Source organism: Geotrypetes seraphini, chromosome 2, assembly GCF_902459505.1.
Source record: "Geotrypetes seraphini chromosome 2, aGeoSer1.1, whole genome shotgun sequence".
In the NCBI taxonomy this organism is placed as follows: domain Eukaryota; kingdom Metazoa; phylum Chordata; class Amphibia; order Gymnophiona; family Dermophiidae; genus Geotrypetes; species Geotrypetes seraphini.
The window spans coordinates 300,398,330-300,415,296 of NC_047085.1; the positions used below are offsets into that span (position 1 = coordinate 300,398,330).

The 16,967-nt window shown below is 41.2% G+C and overlaps 1 protein-coding gene across 3 annotated transcripts in view; it reads right to left on the reverse strand.

Moving 5' to 3' along the window:
• C1QTNF6 (C1q and TNF related 6) overlaps positions 1 to 16,967 on the reverse strand; it is a 151,660-nt gene that overhangs the window by 29,442 nt on the left and 105,251 nt on the right. Inside the window, exon 1 of one of the 3 annotated variants that reach the window (XM_033929887.1) lies at positions 7,302 to 7,407. The exons of 1 other annotated variant lie outside the window; for it this stretch is intronic. In XM_033929887.1, coding sequence (XP_033785778.1) covers positions 7,302 to 7,373 — 72 coding nt within the window. In that variant the 5' untranslated portion in view covers positions 7,374 to 7,407. Of the gene's footprint in view, positions 1 to 7,260; positions 7,408 to 16,967 lie in introns of those variants that run through there. One more of the 3 variants, XM_033929888.1, reaches the window with a different exon arrangement.

A 16,967-nucleotide genomic window follows, 5' to 3' on the forward strand; every position in this document is an offset into this window, starting at 1 on the left:
GCGCGCGCCTCCGTCTTGCGCTCAGTTGTCGGTGCGCGCCTTTGTCTTCCGCGGTTTTGTCTATGAACCGTTAAGTCAACATAGTTGTCTTTGTTTAAAATTTTATAGTTTATTTTTAGACATATCCAGGACGGGGTGGGTGGGTGGGGGGATATTTTTCTGGTTCATTTCTTGATTAAATTGTTGGATGGGAGTGGTGGGATATTTATTTTCTGCATTGTTATTAATGGAATTTAAGAGCTTATTTTGTTTTTAATGTCTGTATAATTCATGGAACTTTGTATTAGCTTTGAAAATTAATAAAGATAAAAAAAAGAGTGTTCCTAAGTCCAAAATAGGCGCCTGCAAGAAAAACACACCACAAACTGCCCCTAGCCAAGCCTACTTTCTGGTAAGCATCTTGAACTAGGCAGCTACCTCAAAGTGACAGGCACCTACTATCCAATTTAGTGCAATTTACATCAATTACAAGGTACTAATTTTAAATTATTGATGCCAACTAATTCTTTTAAATAATTAAGTTAGGCACCTAGATTTGGCTATGCATGCCAATCTAGGCATCTAACTTTGGGCGTCATTTATAGAATGAGGACCTCATAGTATGCACGGTAGTTACCTATTTAATAAAGGAAAGGAGGTGCCTACTTTCTGTTATAGAGTATTAGCATAACCAGATAGTAGAGTGCCCGTAAGTATGAGAACCTAAATGTGGCAGGGATGTGCGTAACTTACAGTATACTATAAAATTATGCATCTAAGTGTGAGCCCTGCTTATGTCTCAGTCATGCTCTGACCCTGTGTGCGTTCCCCTTGTAAATATGCAAATATTAAAGTTCAGTAGGTGTTTGCACTGAATAGCACTGAAGAGCCATGCTAGAACTTTCATGTGTAGGTGCACATGTACTTCTGGAAATGCTAGCGATCTAAATATTTACCTGTGTAATGTGCATGTGAGAATGAGTACCTGGGTTATACAATTGCCCTGATAGAAGAAATTCTTTATCTTAGACACCAATAGTTACATTCTTACCACATGCATACATGCTTAGAATAATGGCAGTTACACATATGTTTGCCAAATTTCTGCCTATGTGCTATTCTATAAATTTAAATGTCATTTAATATAATTTTTATATTAAATCTTATGTCATTTATTTTCAATTATGTTGTAGAAAAACATCAATAAATCATATTCGGATCAGTTGATATGTCCACGATCTGAGTATGATTCATTCAATATTTCCTACAACACAATTGAAGACAAGAGAAATAAGATTTTCTTATATTATTTTATAAAAAAAATGATATTAAATTAAATTTAAATTGTGCAACATAATTGAGTGAGACTGATGGTGACTAGATGCTTAAATTTCTACTGCAATGAAATTTTGAATTCATAAGGGTGGCATCGCTGAGGTCTCTGAAGAAAATTAAATATGTCATATTGAAGTACAGTATAATCTTGTTATAACGGACTCACTTATAACGGAACCTCATCTATAGCGGACGAGGTCCGCTGGCCTGGTCGAGTACCTTTATAAACATGCAGAATATCATTGCATATAGCAGACTCGAATATAGTGGACTTTTGGATATAATGGACAACTAATTTGGTCCCCAGAGCCACTTTTAGCTGTAGTTTTATTTGGCTATAATGGACATGCAGGTTCCACCTACAAGGCGCATGGCGTGCCGGTGATATAGTATCAAAATACAGTTCAGAAGAAAATGACAGAGTATTTTTCTTTCCAGTACAGTATGACATAATGCTTTAGTGCTCTGGTTTTGCAATCATTTCGTGCCAAACCAATGTTTTGCTTAGTTTTGCTCTTGATGTTGCTGATATGCTTGTGCAGTTGTTCATCGATTGTACGTTGTCTCAAGTGACCTAAATAAAGTTTTTAAAAAATGCAATTCTGGAGATAATGGACTCAGGATATAACGGATCGTTTATCCAGGTCCCTTGAAGTCCGTTATAACGAGATTATACTGTAGTACCAAAAAGTTCTTCTAAATACTTCCTTTGAATAGCCTGTTTGATCGGCTTCTATAAACAGCAGCACTGTGCAGTTGATACACCAAAACTGTCACTCCAACTCCTCTATTTTTGTACTGCCCAACTTCAACTCCAGCCTTAGGATGCCTAACTTTGTTCGCCATTTTTGACCACAAAAACATCCATTATAGATTTATATTTATAAGTCAACTATAGCAACTGGAACATTGTCATAAAGTAGCTTACAAAAAACAAGCTTAAGAGACATTTGGAGCATTGCGATAAAGCAGCAGATTTCAGCTACTCAATGGCCACAGATTTGGACTTGGAGGATGAGATGTACAGTGTCAGCATCTATGAGACAAACTTGGTTCTTTTTGTTACATAGAATTCTTTGGACCCCTGTTCGTTTGCAAAAGTTAAACAGTTCAAAATCTAATAGATGCTGGCACTGTCATCTTGAGATAGGGACACTGGATCATTTGTTATTCTTTTGTCCGTTGATACTTAACTTTCGGAAGTCTATTTGGGGTAAAGTTAACAGGATATTGGAGGCTTCTATTCCACTATCATATGACATTGTTTTATTTGGGACTTTATTGCAACCTAAAAGTCTAATTGATCCAAAAAAGAGCAGACTTCTTTTTATTATGACGGGGGTAGCTATGCAGTTAATAAGAAGAAATTGGAAGAACTGGAACAGATTGAACTTTAACTTTTGGTGGGAAACTCTTTGTCAATATTATAGATATGAATGAATGAATTCTGAACAATTGGGACATATTAAAAAAATTAATGATATATGGGGTCCATTAATGACATTTGTTAAAAATTTTTAATTAAATAAGATTTTAATTTTTAATTTCTACACACATCCAGGGAGGGTGGGTGGGAAAAATATACTTTCTATTATTATGGCTAGATATAAGTGCTGTTTAGTGTATCAGTTGATTGTATCTTGTATGCACTTTGTTTTGATTTGAAAATTAATAAAAGATTTAACAAACAAAAAAATGAAGTAGCTTACAGAAATTCTGAGGGCTCTCCTCTAGCCCTAATTTTAGTTATTTATTTATTTTTTAAGAAAATGCTGCTCAGCAGTTATACAGAACGGGTCCAATATTCAGCGCTATTTAGGTGGCCAAAAACAGCTCCTGGCTGTCTAAGTAGCACATAACCCACTATCCGCCAATATTCAGTGGCTGAATATTAAGAGGCTTGCTGGCTAGGTTTGGTAGTCAAAGACAACTGCCTAAAAGGATTATACTGTATTTTTGGCCTAAAAGGATTATACTATATCTTTGGCCGTTGAGACTTAGCTGGGTAGCCACTGAATATTGTCATAGTTGGCTATGTTCCAGATGGCCACAAATAGACCAGACATTCAATTTTGGTGACTGGATACAGTACCGGCATTGAATTTCCAGTATCACCGCTGACCACAGGTGATTGCCAGCAATCTCCCATAGTTTGAATGAGCCTAATGCATTTTTGATACTTTTAGATCATTGGTTCTGTTTTGTCTGGATTGCATTTGTGTATGTGTTTTGGGGTTGTTGTTTTTTTCATCCATATACAATAGCTAAACCATTTAATTTAGGACAGCCTTATTACTGCCCTAAATTAAACCACTTAGCTATAAGGACAGTGATTGAATATTGCTAGCTATCTGTATAATTAGGCAGAACACATACATTCCACACTCAACTTACTCTGAAACTATGGACTAGATTCTATAAATGGCACTTAAGAAAAATCAGCGTTGAAAAAAAAATAGTACTCAGACTCATATTCATTGAATGACGCCTTAACTTAAGCACCAGTAGACGTCCTAATGACACATAATTTAAGTGAAAATGCCTTTTAAAAGACATTTTAAAATGATTTTCAAGGCTCCTACAAAAACGGCACCAGCATCGCACCTACGTAGGCACTGTATAGCGTCAACACCACTGTAGGCATGACTAACGCTGGAAGTGGCGTCAGGCACTGTAAAGCATTCACGTAGGCGTGATTCGTGTCAAAATTAGGCACCATAAATGTAGGCCTTGAAAGCCCTGGCCTACATTTCCAGTGCCTACCTTTGCCGGAGGCGCAATTCTTTAAACAGCGCCTTTGTGTGACTGACACGTGATCAGTGGCCGAATTTAAGGCAGCCACTGATAATGGTGCCATTTAGAGAATCTGAGCTATTCTAAAAATGGCGCTCAAAGTTAGGTAGTGTTTATAAAATAGTGCTTGGTACTGGAAATCAAGCCTAACTTTAGGCACAGCTATTTATACCAACTGATATGTAGTGTAAATCCTCAGGCCTAAATTAGGCACAGATCCCCCTTTATTCTATAACTGCACATGTAAATTACAAGAACTACCTTGATCCGCCCTATCCAGCAGCTCTCCTTACCTGCTCCCCCTATCCCTCTTCCCTGTTCCCCCTGCAGCCGGCTCCCTGGTGTCTTTGAACCGCTGATGCTCCTCTTCAAAGAGGCCTGCTGAGGATCGCGGCCGGCTGTAGCGAACCTCGCAGGCCGCTCTGCACCTCAGTATGCCACAGTGAACTTGCTACCGAGGTGCAGAGCGGCCTGCGAGGTTTGCTACAGCCTGCCGTGATCCTTAGGAGGCTGCTTTGAAGAGGAGCAGCGTCGTCGGCAGCGGTTGGTGAGTGAGGGCGGGAGGGGAGAGTCACCGGCGTGTTCCCTGCCTCCGTGTTCCAAAATGGAATTTGGCACGGAGGGACACAGCACGGCGGCAGCTATCACAAAACCCTAAGTGTGCATGCGCACTTAGGGTTTTATTATAGAGGATACATTTGTTATACCTGGGATAATGGAGAGTTGAATTCAGGGCTGGTGCTAGACATAATGAGGCCCAGGGCAAGTGTTAGGGAGGGGAGCCCCAAGGTTCACTTGGAGGCTATACCTCTTTCAATTTCAGGCAGGTTTGATGACTCCGGTAAGATGGAGACCAAGGCAATTGCCCTGTTTGTCCATGCCCAGAGTCACAAGGAACTGAAGTCAGACTTGAATCCAGTTCCTTAGGTTCCCAGGCTGCTCTACTAACCACTAGACCAGTGATTCCCAACCCTGTCCTGGAGGAACACCAGGCCAATCGGGTTTTCAGGCTAGCCCTAATGAATATGCATGAGAGAGATTTGCATATGATGGAAGTGATAGGCATGCAAATTTGCTTCATGCATATTCATTAGGGCTAGCCTGAAAACCCAATTGGCCTGGTGTTCCTCCAGGACAGGGTTGGGAACCACTGCACTAGACTACTTCTACTTCTCCATTAAGAGTGCCGCAAGTCTACTATCATTAACACAGCCGTCTCAAACTGAGTTATCTATTACTGTAAGGTTTCCAATATGATCTTTTTGGAAACCTTTTAGACAAACCTTCCAGCAGAAACCAGACATCTTTGGTTTGACACTTCCAAACAAGTCCTTACCAATCACTGCTCTCATTGAGGCCAAGATCCCTGTTACCTCTGGGTAGGGTTACCAGATGTCTGGGAAAACCTGGACATGTCCATATGTCCTCTTTTTAGAGGACTGTCCGGGTTCCTGGACATATTTTCCCAAACCTGGTATTTGTATGAGATTTGGAAAGCCCCTACAAGTTCCAGCCACATCTAGAGGGTCTCTGAGCATGTGTGGATGACATTACACACATCCATGCATGCTCCAGGCCCTTCAGACACGGCCAAATCTAGTTGCAGAAGAGAGGAGGCTTGCCGAGGGCGGGGCTGGAGGTAAAATGGAGCTGGATTATGTGTCTGGGGTTTTCTTTTTCAGAATATGGTAACCCTACCTCTGGTAAAATATAAATAGTGATCTCTTGCAAGGCTATAATAGCAGGTCTTGGTCAGAGCCACGTTATGGCCAAACTAACCACTACTCCATGTGGAGAAGGTGATACCAGTTTTAAATGACTGATCTCACCCAAAGCCACTTTAATGGGTCTCCACACTGCTCATCCTGCCATAATCATAGCCATACCAACTGCTACTTCCACTGGAGTGAAAGATATGACAGACAGTGAAGCACATAGAGTAGCACGTGACCCTCTTGGCCCTCATCAGCTGAAGAGTTTTGCTCTGATTCCACCAGAATGATCACATCCAAGGAATGTGTGTTCGCTAGTGCATATTTGATTTGTTTGCATGGCCTAAAAAATGAGTGTATGTACAATCAATTTAATTCACATTAACCTATAGATTAAAGTGTGTAAAGTGGATTTTTATCCATTAAGTTCTAGGGCTTGTTGAAACAAACCCGAAAAATGTCAGAAAGCGGGGCGGGGGGGGGGGAAATATCTGAGAATGACCCCTACATGATACAAAGCTTTTTTTCCGTGCTCATCCCTGCCACGCCAGGGTGATTTTCACAGCCAAATGGTATTCTGCTCCAGAATCCCACTGGCACCATCGAGTCCTATCTGAGTTTAGCTGCTGAATGAAATCTGGCATGGAAGTCTGGTTAAGTGTCACTGCTGCCACAGTTAACCTACCCAAAACATCAGACTCCATTGCCAGCTAAAGTCCTCAGTGGTAAACCACTAAAGAATGATGCCAGATTTAGAATCTTCCAGAGGAAAGGCCCAGACTTTCCCCTTGCATTTTTCACAGTATGAAGATAGAAAGGGGTGTAACAAAACACAAGAAATGAAAATATTTTTTTCTTTTGATACAGAGGGGAAAAGTATGATACTGGCTTTTACTTTTTTTTTTTTTTTTTTTCTATCCTGGACCTTCATCCTGTATTCTTCCCAGCTTTAAAGACAACTTATTTAAGTATTATACATTTCTACCTGACCAGTCCATGGCGGATAGAATAACAGAAAAATATATCACAGAAATATCACTGTGGGCAGTTCGTCTCCATGCTCCCTACCGTAACCTCCACTTAGCTAATAGGCCCTACAGTGGTTGAAAGGAGAGAACACATCTCCATTTTTAGTAGTATTGGAAGTTTTAGAAGGGAGACAGTAGTAGCAATGATTAACTTTGCTGGCCACAAAAGAGAGCAATTTCTTTCTAAAGAGAGGGATTATTTCTGCTACAATACCATCATTTGCAGTCCAGCCTTGTGCATTAGCCGCAGGAGAGCCGGAATGATTAATTTCTGCACAGTGACTGCAGGGAAAGCAGAACTTGTCTGAAGCAAATGTTTAATCCATCCAATCACCGAGAAGAAATGTAGGGGGCATCCACTTCCAAAGAAATAACCCACCCTTATGCCCGATAATAAGGAATCATTATCTTACCCTGCCAAAACCTTGGTTGTCCATGCTGCTGCTCTGCCTACCTCTTCATAGGATCCGGTCAGCCCCACAGTGCTCCAGAAATCTCTCTGAAGCAGTTCCGTCCCTGCTTCCATTCCTTAATAGCTGGTTACTTGATTGCAGCATGTGAGCTGCTGGAATTTTTTTTCAGGCTGTTCTCTTGTTTCTCCTCCCATTTCTGACTGTTTTACTCTGCTATTCCTGAAACCTCTGTACTTGATTAACCCATTACAGAATTTTACTTTTGCCTGATCTCATGTCCTTGCCTTCAGAAAAAGACAGCTTCTATAAGAACTCGCTTAATCCCAGGTTTTGTTTTTCATCCTGTTCCCTCTAGTTCTCCTTGTCAGTAGGCTCGAGATTGCTGAGGAAAAGTTGCAATTGTGGGCTACCATTAAGACATGTCATTTTATCAGTAATTTGTGCTATTTTAGGACAAAAAGGGTGCCCAAACTGAGCAGACCACTGAAAGAATGAAGGCATAACCCTCCCCCCCCCACACACACACACTCCCCCAGTGGCCATTGACCACCTTCCAAAGAAGTGAATAAAACAGTACATAGTCCTGCATGTATGACAGCTTCAGATGGTATGGCCAATCCTATTAGAGCAGCAAGCAGGTCTCTGGAGTATTCTGATGGTCAATGCAGTAGACTCCAGAGAAGGGGACCCAGACCCATATCCCACTCTAACTACTATGCTTGTGGTGGAAGGCGTGAGCCCACCAAAACCCACAAAAAAAATATGTAACATTATAGAGTTTACACCTGTAGGCATAAGGGCTATTGGTGTGATGTACAGTTGGGTACAGTAGATATTTGGTGGGTTTTTGAGGGCTCACCATACACTATTAGGGGATCATGGTGAGATGTGCATGTGGGCCTTTTTATATGAAGTTCACTGCAGTGCCTCCTAGGGTGCACCGCTGCAGTACAAGATGTCTGTGGCCAGTCTATTAAAAATGCTGGCTCCTCCCACATCCCAATGAATTGGTTTTTTAGTGGTCAAAAAAGATAGATGCACTAAGGGCAAACACATCTAGAAATGGTCATTTTAATTTAAAAAAAAACAAAACCCCCAGACATTTTGCTGCTTCAAAAATGGCAATTTTCTCTACCTGATTTTTGGACACACTTCTGAAAACATCTAAACTTGGATTTAGACATCATAAATGGCCCTCTACGTAAATACACTTTTGACAAGCTTTCGAAGGTTGAATCACCTTCTTAAGGATCATAATTCATAGTGTGAAAAAAGATATGCATAAAAATTAGCAGACCTCCATACAATCGCATTTAAATGATGAGATTAACTATGCTCCTTTTTTAACCTCCTGGATCAGAGGGAAGTTAATTCACATTCCTGGAGTTAGTATTAGTCTATAGTACAGTATCATTATATTTATTTATTTCAATTTCTATCCCATTCTCCCAGAAGCTCAGAACGAGTTACAAGTAGACATTCACAATCGTTTGAAAACAGACTAGTCATGACAACAAATAGGTTACAGTAGACAATAACAGAGCTTATTCTAGAGACCAGACTGGTCATAGCGAAGAGTACGAGGAGAAGTATATTGAGGAGGCAGTTTTTAATAGCCTGATTGGCGGAAGAGGAAGGTCTTTACTGCTCTGTGGAAGGTCATTAGTGAGTCTATAGCCTGGAGTTCCTGAGTATGGAATCCTGGTCTTGAGTCTCCTGGAGTATAGGTGGTTCACCAAACTGATCTAATTCAGCATCATTGACTGGATCTCGTCTGAGAAATGCGAGTTTACTTTATTCCACCTCCAAGCCTTAAAAATAAGGTCTACTCATTAGGGTATTAGAATCAGGAACACTGAAGAGTTACTCTGCTTAGGGACTTCCAAATAAGTGACCCTTTGCCCCAGGATCTCTGAATTAGAGGGACTCTACCCTGAGACCATCCATGCACCTAACTTCCTTCCACACCTGTATCTCCACATCTAGGTACCTCATAAAACATATGGAGACATCAAGACATTTTTATCACAAAATAAAGCATTTTTTTGTGTGTCAAATAAGATCTTAGAACCAAGGACTTGTGAATATATTATTTTGAGAATACTTAAGAAATCTATTTAATTAGGACTACCCAGCTCCTTCCAAATGATCCATTCCCCTCATTCTCTGACCCCACGTGTACCAAGCTAGGAATATAGTAGCAAAAATAGCCATACTATTCTGGATTTGTGATAGATAAGACTATTAAAATAAATTTTCTAAACAATATCTCAGAAGAAAACATCTAGGTAGAAGAAAATTTATAAAGGCAATTTATTGCCTTCACTATGTTCTAAAACAACAATAATTTATTATTTCTATAGCGCTACTAGACACATACAGTCCTAAACATTGTACATGTAAGAGACGGTACCTGCTCAGAAGAGCTTACATCTAATCAAGACAGACACAAAGGACAAAAGAGGAGTCAGAACAAGTGCTTATCCAGGAAATTAGAGGGGGGATGATGAGGTGGAATCACATAGGACGAAAGGGAGACTGAACTTAGTTGCTCAGGAAGAGAATAGGAGGGGGCTGAAGAGGTGGTAGAGGTAGGTTACCATTATTAAAAAAAAGCAAAACCCCAGACCCATGACCCTGCCCCATTCTACCTCCAGCCCCGCCCTCTCTTTGTGATGAGCTCCGTCCATGTCTGTAAGACTTAGAGCATGCACGGATGTGTGTGACATCATCTGCTCATCCTCAGAGGCCCTCCAGATGCGGACAGAGCTTGCAGTGGCTTTCCAAAACCTGGACAAACACTGGGTTTTGGAAAGTCCATCTGGGAGCCCAGACAGTCCTCTAAAAAGAGGTCATGTCCAGGTTTTCCAGGACATCTGGTAGTCCTAGGTGGGGGACCACTGGGGGGATAACAGATAAGTTGGTAGGGTTAGGATTTAAACACAGCTTCAAATAAGTGGGCCTTCAGAATTTTAAAGTGAACATTCAAACTATCCTTTATACCAGAATGTCCCACTATTTCAAAGATTGACTCTGAGGGCCTGATTCTACAAAAGGCATGTTGGCTAGTTGCCACTAGGTGCACTAATCACAGATGCCTAGCAATTCCTAACTAAAATTTGCATGCAACTTTATTTTAATTGGATTAATTTGCATGGCAATTGAGCGCAGCATTAAAAAACGATTAACAAAAATAAAAAAAGTTAATTATGGTTGTGTGTGGAATACTATGCGGTGCCTCGATGCCTAAGTCTAAATGCCTACCTGGAAAGTAGGTGTGGTTAGAGGTGGAGAATAGGTGCAGTTAACTTAGGCGTTACTAGGCATCTGTGTTAGGTGCTAGTAAATTAGGCCAGGAAATCCCTGGCCTAATATTCAGATGACTACCAGAAGGATGCCTAGTGATGCCTATGTATGCCTAGGTGCCGCTAAGCATGATTTTATAAGCCGCACCTAGAGGTCAATTGATAGCCATGCTGACCGGCACCTACAAGTTAGGTTCAGTTAGGTGCTTTCTATAGAATCAGGCCCTGAGGCTTTAAAACCCATGCTATCTTACAGTTTGAATCAACTGTCATCAGGTTTCAGAAACTTAGTAATTAATAACATAAGAATTGCCATATTGGGACAGACTGAAGGTCAATCAAGCCCAGAATCCTGTTTCTTACAATGGCCAACCAAGGTAAAGTCACAAAACTGAGAAACTGTTCCCTGCAGAAGTCCAAAAGAAAAAGCAGAGTAAGCTAGGTCTTCAAACGAACCACACTTTAATGGCAACCAATATAGCATATGTAAGGTATCACTTTGGATGTCATTTCCATGACGTTTCTCTGACATATTTTATGATTTGGTATTATACCTTCGGATATTGACTCATTTTATGAAACATTGACTAACTACCTGGAGTCCTAATGCAGGCTCATTTGCCAGACCTTGTTGCAACTTTTCAAATATTCAGCAAGGATATATCAGTTTTAAGAAAACTCAGATCCAAGAAGAGTGGCTGCACAGGAATCAGGAACACTGAAGAGTTATTGCCTTATTAGGCAAAAAAAGTTCCAAAAGAACTTGAAGAAGCAACAAATGGCTCTTCAGTTGGACTGGTGGTATCTTAAGAAAGCAAATCTAACCTATTGGAAGTCAGAGGTGGGAATGGAGAGGTCCTGCCAGACCTCTGTGAAATATGCTCAGGACTAATCACCCTCAAGAAGCAGCTAATCCACCTATCCACTGGGCCCAAGATCAGGGTAGTTGAAGCAGAGGGAGGTTGAGTTTTGATCTTCTACTTGCCTATATCAAAACAGCGCAAAGGAAGAACTGCCCCCCCCACCCCAGATCTGCAAACCGACAGATTCCCCTTCTCCTCTGGTGCCCTCTCATCAGCTGTTCACCTCTGCAGTGTAGTTTCCTTGTGTTGAGCCAGGAATTTAACAAGGAGTTTTATGTAGCCTGGCACACTGCTGTCCTTGTGTCCATCTAGATCAGTGGTCTCAAACTCACGGCCCATGCAGCCCACCAGGTACTATTTTGAGGCCCTCGGTACGTTACCATTGTTCTGGAACGTTGCCCACCTCACTGCTGTAAGCTCACACAAGCGCTTTCCTGTGTCTGTATGCAATTGTGAGGTGGAGTAGAGAGGACAATCGCGTACAGATGCAGGAAAGTGCTTCCATTAGGTTACAGAGGTGAGGTGGGCAACGTTCTAGAATGTAAGATAACCATTGGAGTCAGTGCAGCTTGCGCGTGTGTTCATAATCGCATGAACGCTCATGAAATTCGACACCTCTCTTGGTGACTGCTTGATGTAAGATGGCGGTTGTGTCCAATGCTGGAGAAGATGAGAGCTGAAGGCGGTTGCGGACGTACAAGTTTTCCAGGCACATAAAAGCCTAGAGGACTACACCAAAATCTTGTCTCTTGCAGTTGATACTTTAGATTAGAATCTAAATCACAATTTTGCATGAGGTAAAACTCATTATAGTTTTTAAATCTTTCCTTAATTGCTTCTGATAATTTCAGCTACATACATCTGAAAGCAGTGCACCATGCAGAAAGTGAAAAACTTCACTTTCTGCATGTTGCACTGCTTTCAGCTGTGCATAGCTGAAATTATCAGAAGCAATTAAGGAAAGATTTATAAACTAAAATGAGTTTTACCTCAAGCAAAGTTGTCATTTTTTAAATAAGACATTACTTTTTCTGCAGCCTCCCAAGTACCTACAAATCCAAAATGTGGCAAAGGGTTTGAGTTTGAGACCGCTGATCTAGATGAATTATTATCCTCGGTTCTGTTTATACAGTATAAGATTTCACTAAATATCCCTTAATTCATAGTCTCTGAGGCAACATTAACTTCTAATTGCAATGACTTGGAATATAGTAGTTCTTTCTAGCACAAGGAGTATTCCAATCAGAGAGCTGGGAAACAAACAGATTTTTTTCTTTCTTTCTTTTTTTGCCTTTACTTTTGTTAACACATTATTGTTTTTTGAGGCAATAAAAGTGCTGAGCAGGCTCTTCTGGTCACAGAAGCTTGGCCTCTCCTGGAATTCTCAGAGGAAATGGATAATGTTAAAGGCTTGTGAGGTTTTGAAAGGACAAGGGGGGGGGGCGGGCCTTCAGATTGTTTAGACTGGAATCTATCAAACAGCCTCCAGCGCTTCTTAGTTGTCAGAGCAGCCGATGCTTGGCACTGCCATGGCCTGAGTGTGAGACAGGGGAATACCGGATGGAAAGTATACTGTACAGGGAGAAATAAACAAAAGAGTTTGAGAAGAAGTGTGGTGAATTATTATTCTAATTATCAATTATCAGGTTTCCTGTTGTAGTTTAGGAAGTCTTTTTTGTATTAAAACGATATGTATTTCTCTTTTTAAAATGCTTTTTAATCTAACAGATGGGAAAAATTTTACAAAGTGGGTCAAGAATGTCTGTCTTTCTGGGGGCAAAATAACTCTGAAAATGGAATGGAATGAAACTTGGCATGAGAGAAAAATTGGTAAAAAGACATATCAAGTTCAAACATGTGCTAAAGCAGACTGGGAGCTCCTTAGAAAAAAAAACCCTCCCCCCTCCCCACCCCTCACAAATAGACATTTGGAAATAGAGTTCTACCTGATGTAGTACAGAAAATTTAACAGAATGGGATGAAACTTGGTATGTTGGTTAAAAACAGTTAAATGGGAAACATTTAATGGGAAAATAGGCCATATCAAATTAGGGCTTCCAGAGAAGTACAGTAGTACCTTGGATTACGAGTATAATCCGTTCCAGGAGCATGCTCGTAATCCAAAATGCTCGTTTATCAAAGCGAGTTTCCCCATAGGAAATAATGGAAACTCGCTTTGATGCGTTCCTCCCCCCTGAGAACCGGCATTGCTCCCCTCGAAGGCCCCCCCTGCAATCAGGCCCCTCCCCTGCCTTGAACCGGCACCCCACCGCCACGATCCGACCCCCCCCCGACACGATTGGGCACCCCCCCGACATGATCCGACCCCCCCCGACACGATTGGGCACCCCCCCGACACGATCCGACATCCCCCCGACACAATTGGGCACCCCCCCGCCGCTTCTTACACTCATCTGGGAACTCTAGAAGATTGGACTCCTCGTCTGCTAGGCCTTGAGCATCTGAGCATGCTCAAGGCCTGCGAGTTCATGTTCACATTCAGAACGTGAACTCGCAGGCCTTGAGCATGCTCAGATGCTCAAGGCCCAGCAGACGAGGGCTGATCTTCAAGAGTGCCCAGATGAGGGTAAGAAGCGGCGGGGGGGTGCCCAATTGTGTCGGGGGGGGGGGTCGGATCATGTCGGGGGGGGTGCCCAATCGTGTCGGGGGGGTCGGATCGTGTCTGGGGGGTGCCCAATCGTGTCGGGGGGGGGGGTCGGATCATGGCGGGAGGGGTGCCAGTTCGAGGCAGGGGGGGTGCCGGATCGCAGGGGGGGGCGTATTGCGGGGAGGGGGGGGTGCTCGTATATCGAGCCATGCTCGTCTTGCAAAACACTCGCAAACCGGTGCACTAGTAAACCGAGGTACCACTGTATACTCTTTCCCCTCCCCTCCCCTCCCCTCCCCCCCAAAAAAAAGAATTACCAGTGCATTTCAATAAGATGTCTTTAGATTTTATGTGCATATTTATATTGTAACTTACTTAGAATGGTAGGATAGTGAGAGATCTATATTTTTTAAATAAATAAAATATTATAGAAGCTTACATAGATTGAAATATAGCAGTTAAGGAATTTGACTTTTCAATCTTCCTTGCCCCATTCTCTGCTCTCAAAACTTGCCCCTATTCTAAAAGATATGCCCCCATACAACTCCTGTACCCCTTTAAACTATCCTCCTGTAACTGCTCTGCTACATCAAACTGGAGCAGCTAGTTCAGGAACTGACAAGAGGCAAAGCAATTTTAGACCTAGTTCTTAGCTGAATGCATGAATTGGTGTGCTTAGCTGAATGCATAAATTGGTGTGGGTGAGGTAATGGTGCTGGAGCTGCTTGATAATAGTGATTATAACATGATCAGATTTGCTATAATCCCTGGAATAAGTTCACACAGGAAATCAAATATTATAGCATTTAACTTTTAAAAAAGAGACTATGATAACATGAGGAGAATGGTAAAAAAGAAACTTAGAGGAGCAGCTGCAAAGGTCAAAAATTTACATCAGGCATGGATGATATACAAAAATACTATCCTGGAAGCCCAGACTAGATATATTCCATGTATTAAAAAAGAAAGGGAAAATCCACCAGGCAGATCCAATTAAAGATTTGATAACAGGCAGCTCTATTAACAACAGGAGCAGTCATTACTCAAACCAGTGGTGTTGGGGACCAAGGTGAGTTGGGTCAGCATGGGAGAATTGCTCTGCCCCTCCTCCCCCCTCCCCCTAATGCACGTGCAATGTAATGTCATTGGACAGCATAGCAGAGGGAATGCTTGTGATGTCATTGTGTCAAATGCTTGGAGGCCTTCCAGACACAACCCCAAGCTCCGGGAAGAAGAGGAGATGAGGTTGTGTGGGGACAGGACTGGGGGATGGAATTGGACGGGCCTGGGGCTGGGGGTGGAACAGGGCATGGCCATGTGTCCTCTTTTTTTCCATAAAAAATATGGTAACTCTAATTTGGATAACACGTTCTTTAGGAATTAGCTTCTTTGTGGCATTATGATGTCAGCTGTCACTTCAAGTGCTGACAAGGTCAGTCACTGGAAAACCACTATTGCTTTTAGATTCATTTTACTTAGCCTCTACAAGCATGTAGGGTTATCAGATATCCAGGAAAACCCGTACATGTCCTCTTTTTAGAGGACTGTCCGGGTATCTTCATGGATTTCCAAAACCAGTGGCATACCTAGCATATGTGACACCCGGGGCCTATCATTTTTTGACACCCCCCCCATCTATATGAAAAATATGATTTTTAGTAACAATCCACATCTCACACAACAAGAATATACCTAGGATAAGGCAGCATCTTAAACACTGCAGTGAGCACTAGAGCACCAACATATACATTGTAAAACTAAACAAGCCAGATCCTACACAGTCAATTGATCCTGTACAATCGATGCTATCAGAAAACCATGTCCCTATCATACACACAGACAGATACACCCCCGCCCAATATGGAATAATCACAAACTAAAAATAGAAATATGTAGACAAAAATTAAACTGAATCGCAAAGAAACCAGACTCTGCATACAATGCAACACCACAACACCACAAAAACAGTAATACATGTCCTCTAATACTGTGCAAAATATAAAGACAGTCGATGTAAATTTGAAAAAAACTGATACATAACAATCACCACTTTACAAATTAACAAATAAGAATAAAACAAATAATGAGAAATAAGAAAATACCATTTTATTGGACTAATCCCTGTAAGCTCAGTCCCCATCCCCACAAACCACTTGATTCCATCCACACAAGCCTTGAATTGTTTTATATTCGACTTATTATATTAAAGTATAAAAAGAAACAATATTCTATATAATTGTCAGTTTATAAATCAGCGTCTTCTCCCCACTCTCTCTTTCCCATTTCCCTTCAGCGTCCTCAGCCCACTCTCTTTCCACTTTCCTTCAGCGCACGCACATAAAAACAAACAAATAATTTTATATCATTTTCATTCTATTCATTCATAGAAATTAAATTCTAAAGAATGCTAGTCACATAACAAAACATGATTTTACAAAAATAATTCCCTGGACATTTGTTTTGGTTATGGACACTTTCCCTGCTTCTGCTTTGAACGTTTAAGGACTTAGGCCAAAGGGGACTTAGACATTTTTTTTATTATGCCTCTCCACCTGTTCCTGAAGTACTTAGGCAGTTGATTTGTACAATCTTTCCCACAATAACTGATCTTTAGAGCAGCTATTCACTAGTTTTAACCTGCCAGTTCTACTCATTTTGTAGCATTTTTAATCATTGTAAACTGCATAGAACTTCACGGTCCTGTGGTATATAAACTGTTTATTATTACTATTATTATTATGGTTTCTCTGATTCTCTGAAGAAGATATTGCAAAACAAGCTCGTCAGAATCAGAATGAGTCTAAAACAAGCAGCCTGACATTATCAAGATAAGTGGTTTTTACACTTTTGATATTATTTATATATTATCAATGCAAGTTTGCACAGCATAATTTTTGCACTTTAATTAAGGGTGGTGGAGGATGGCCAGTG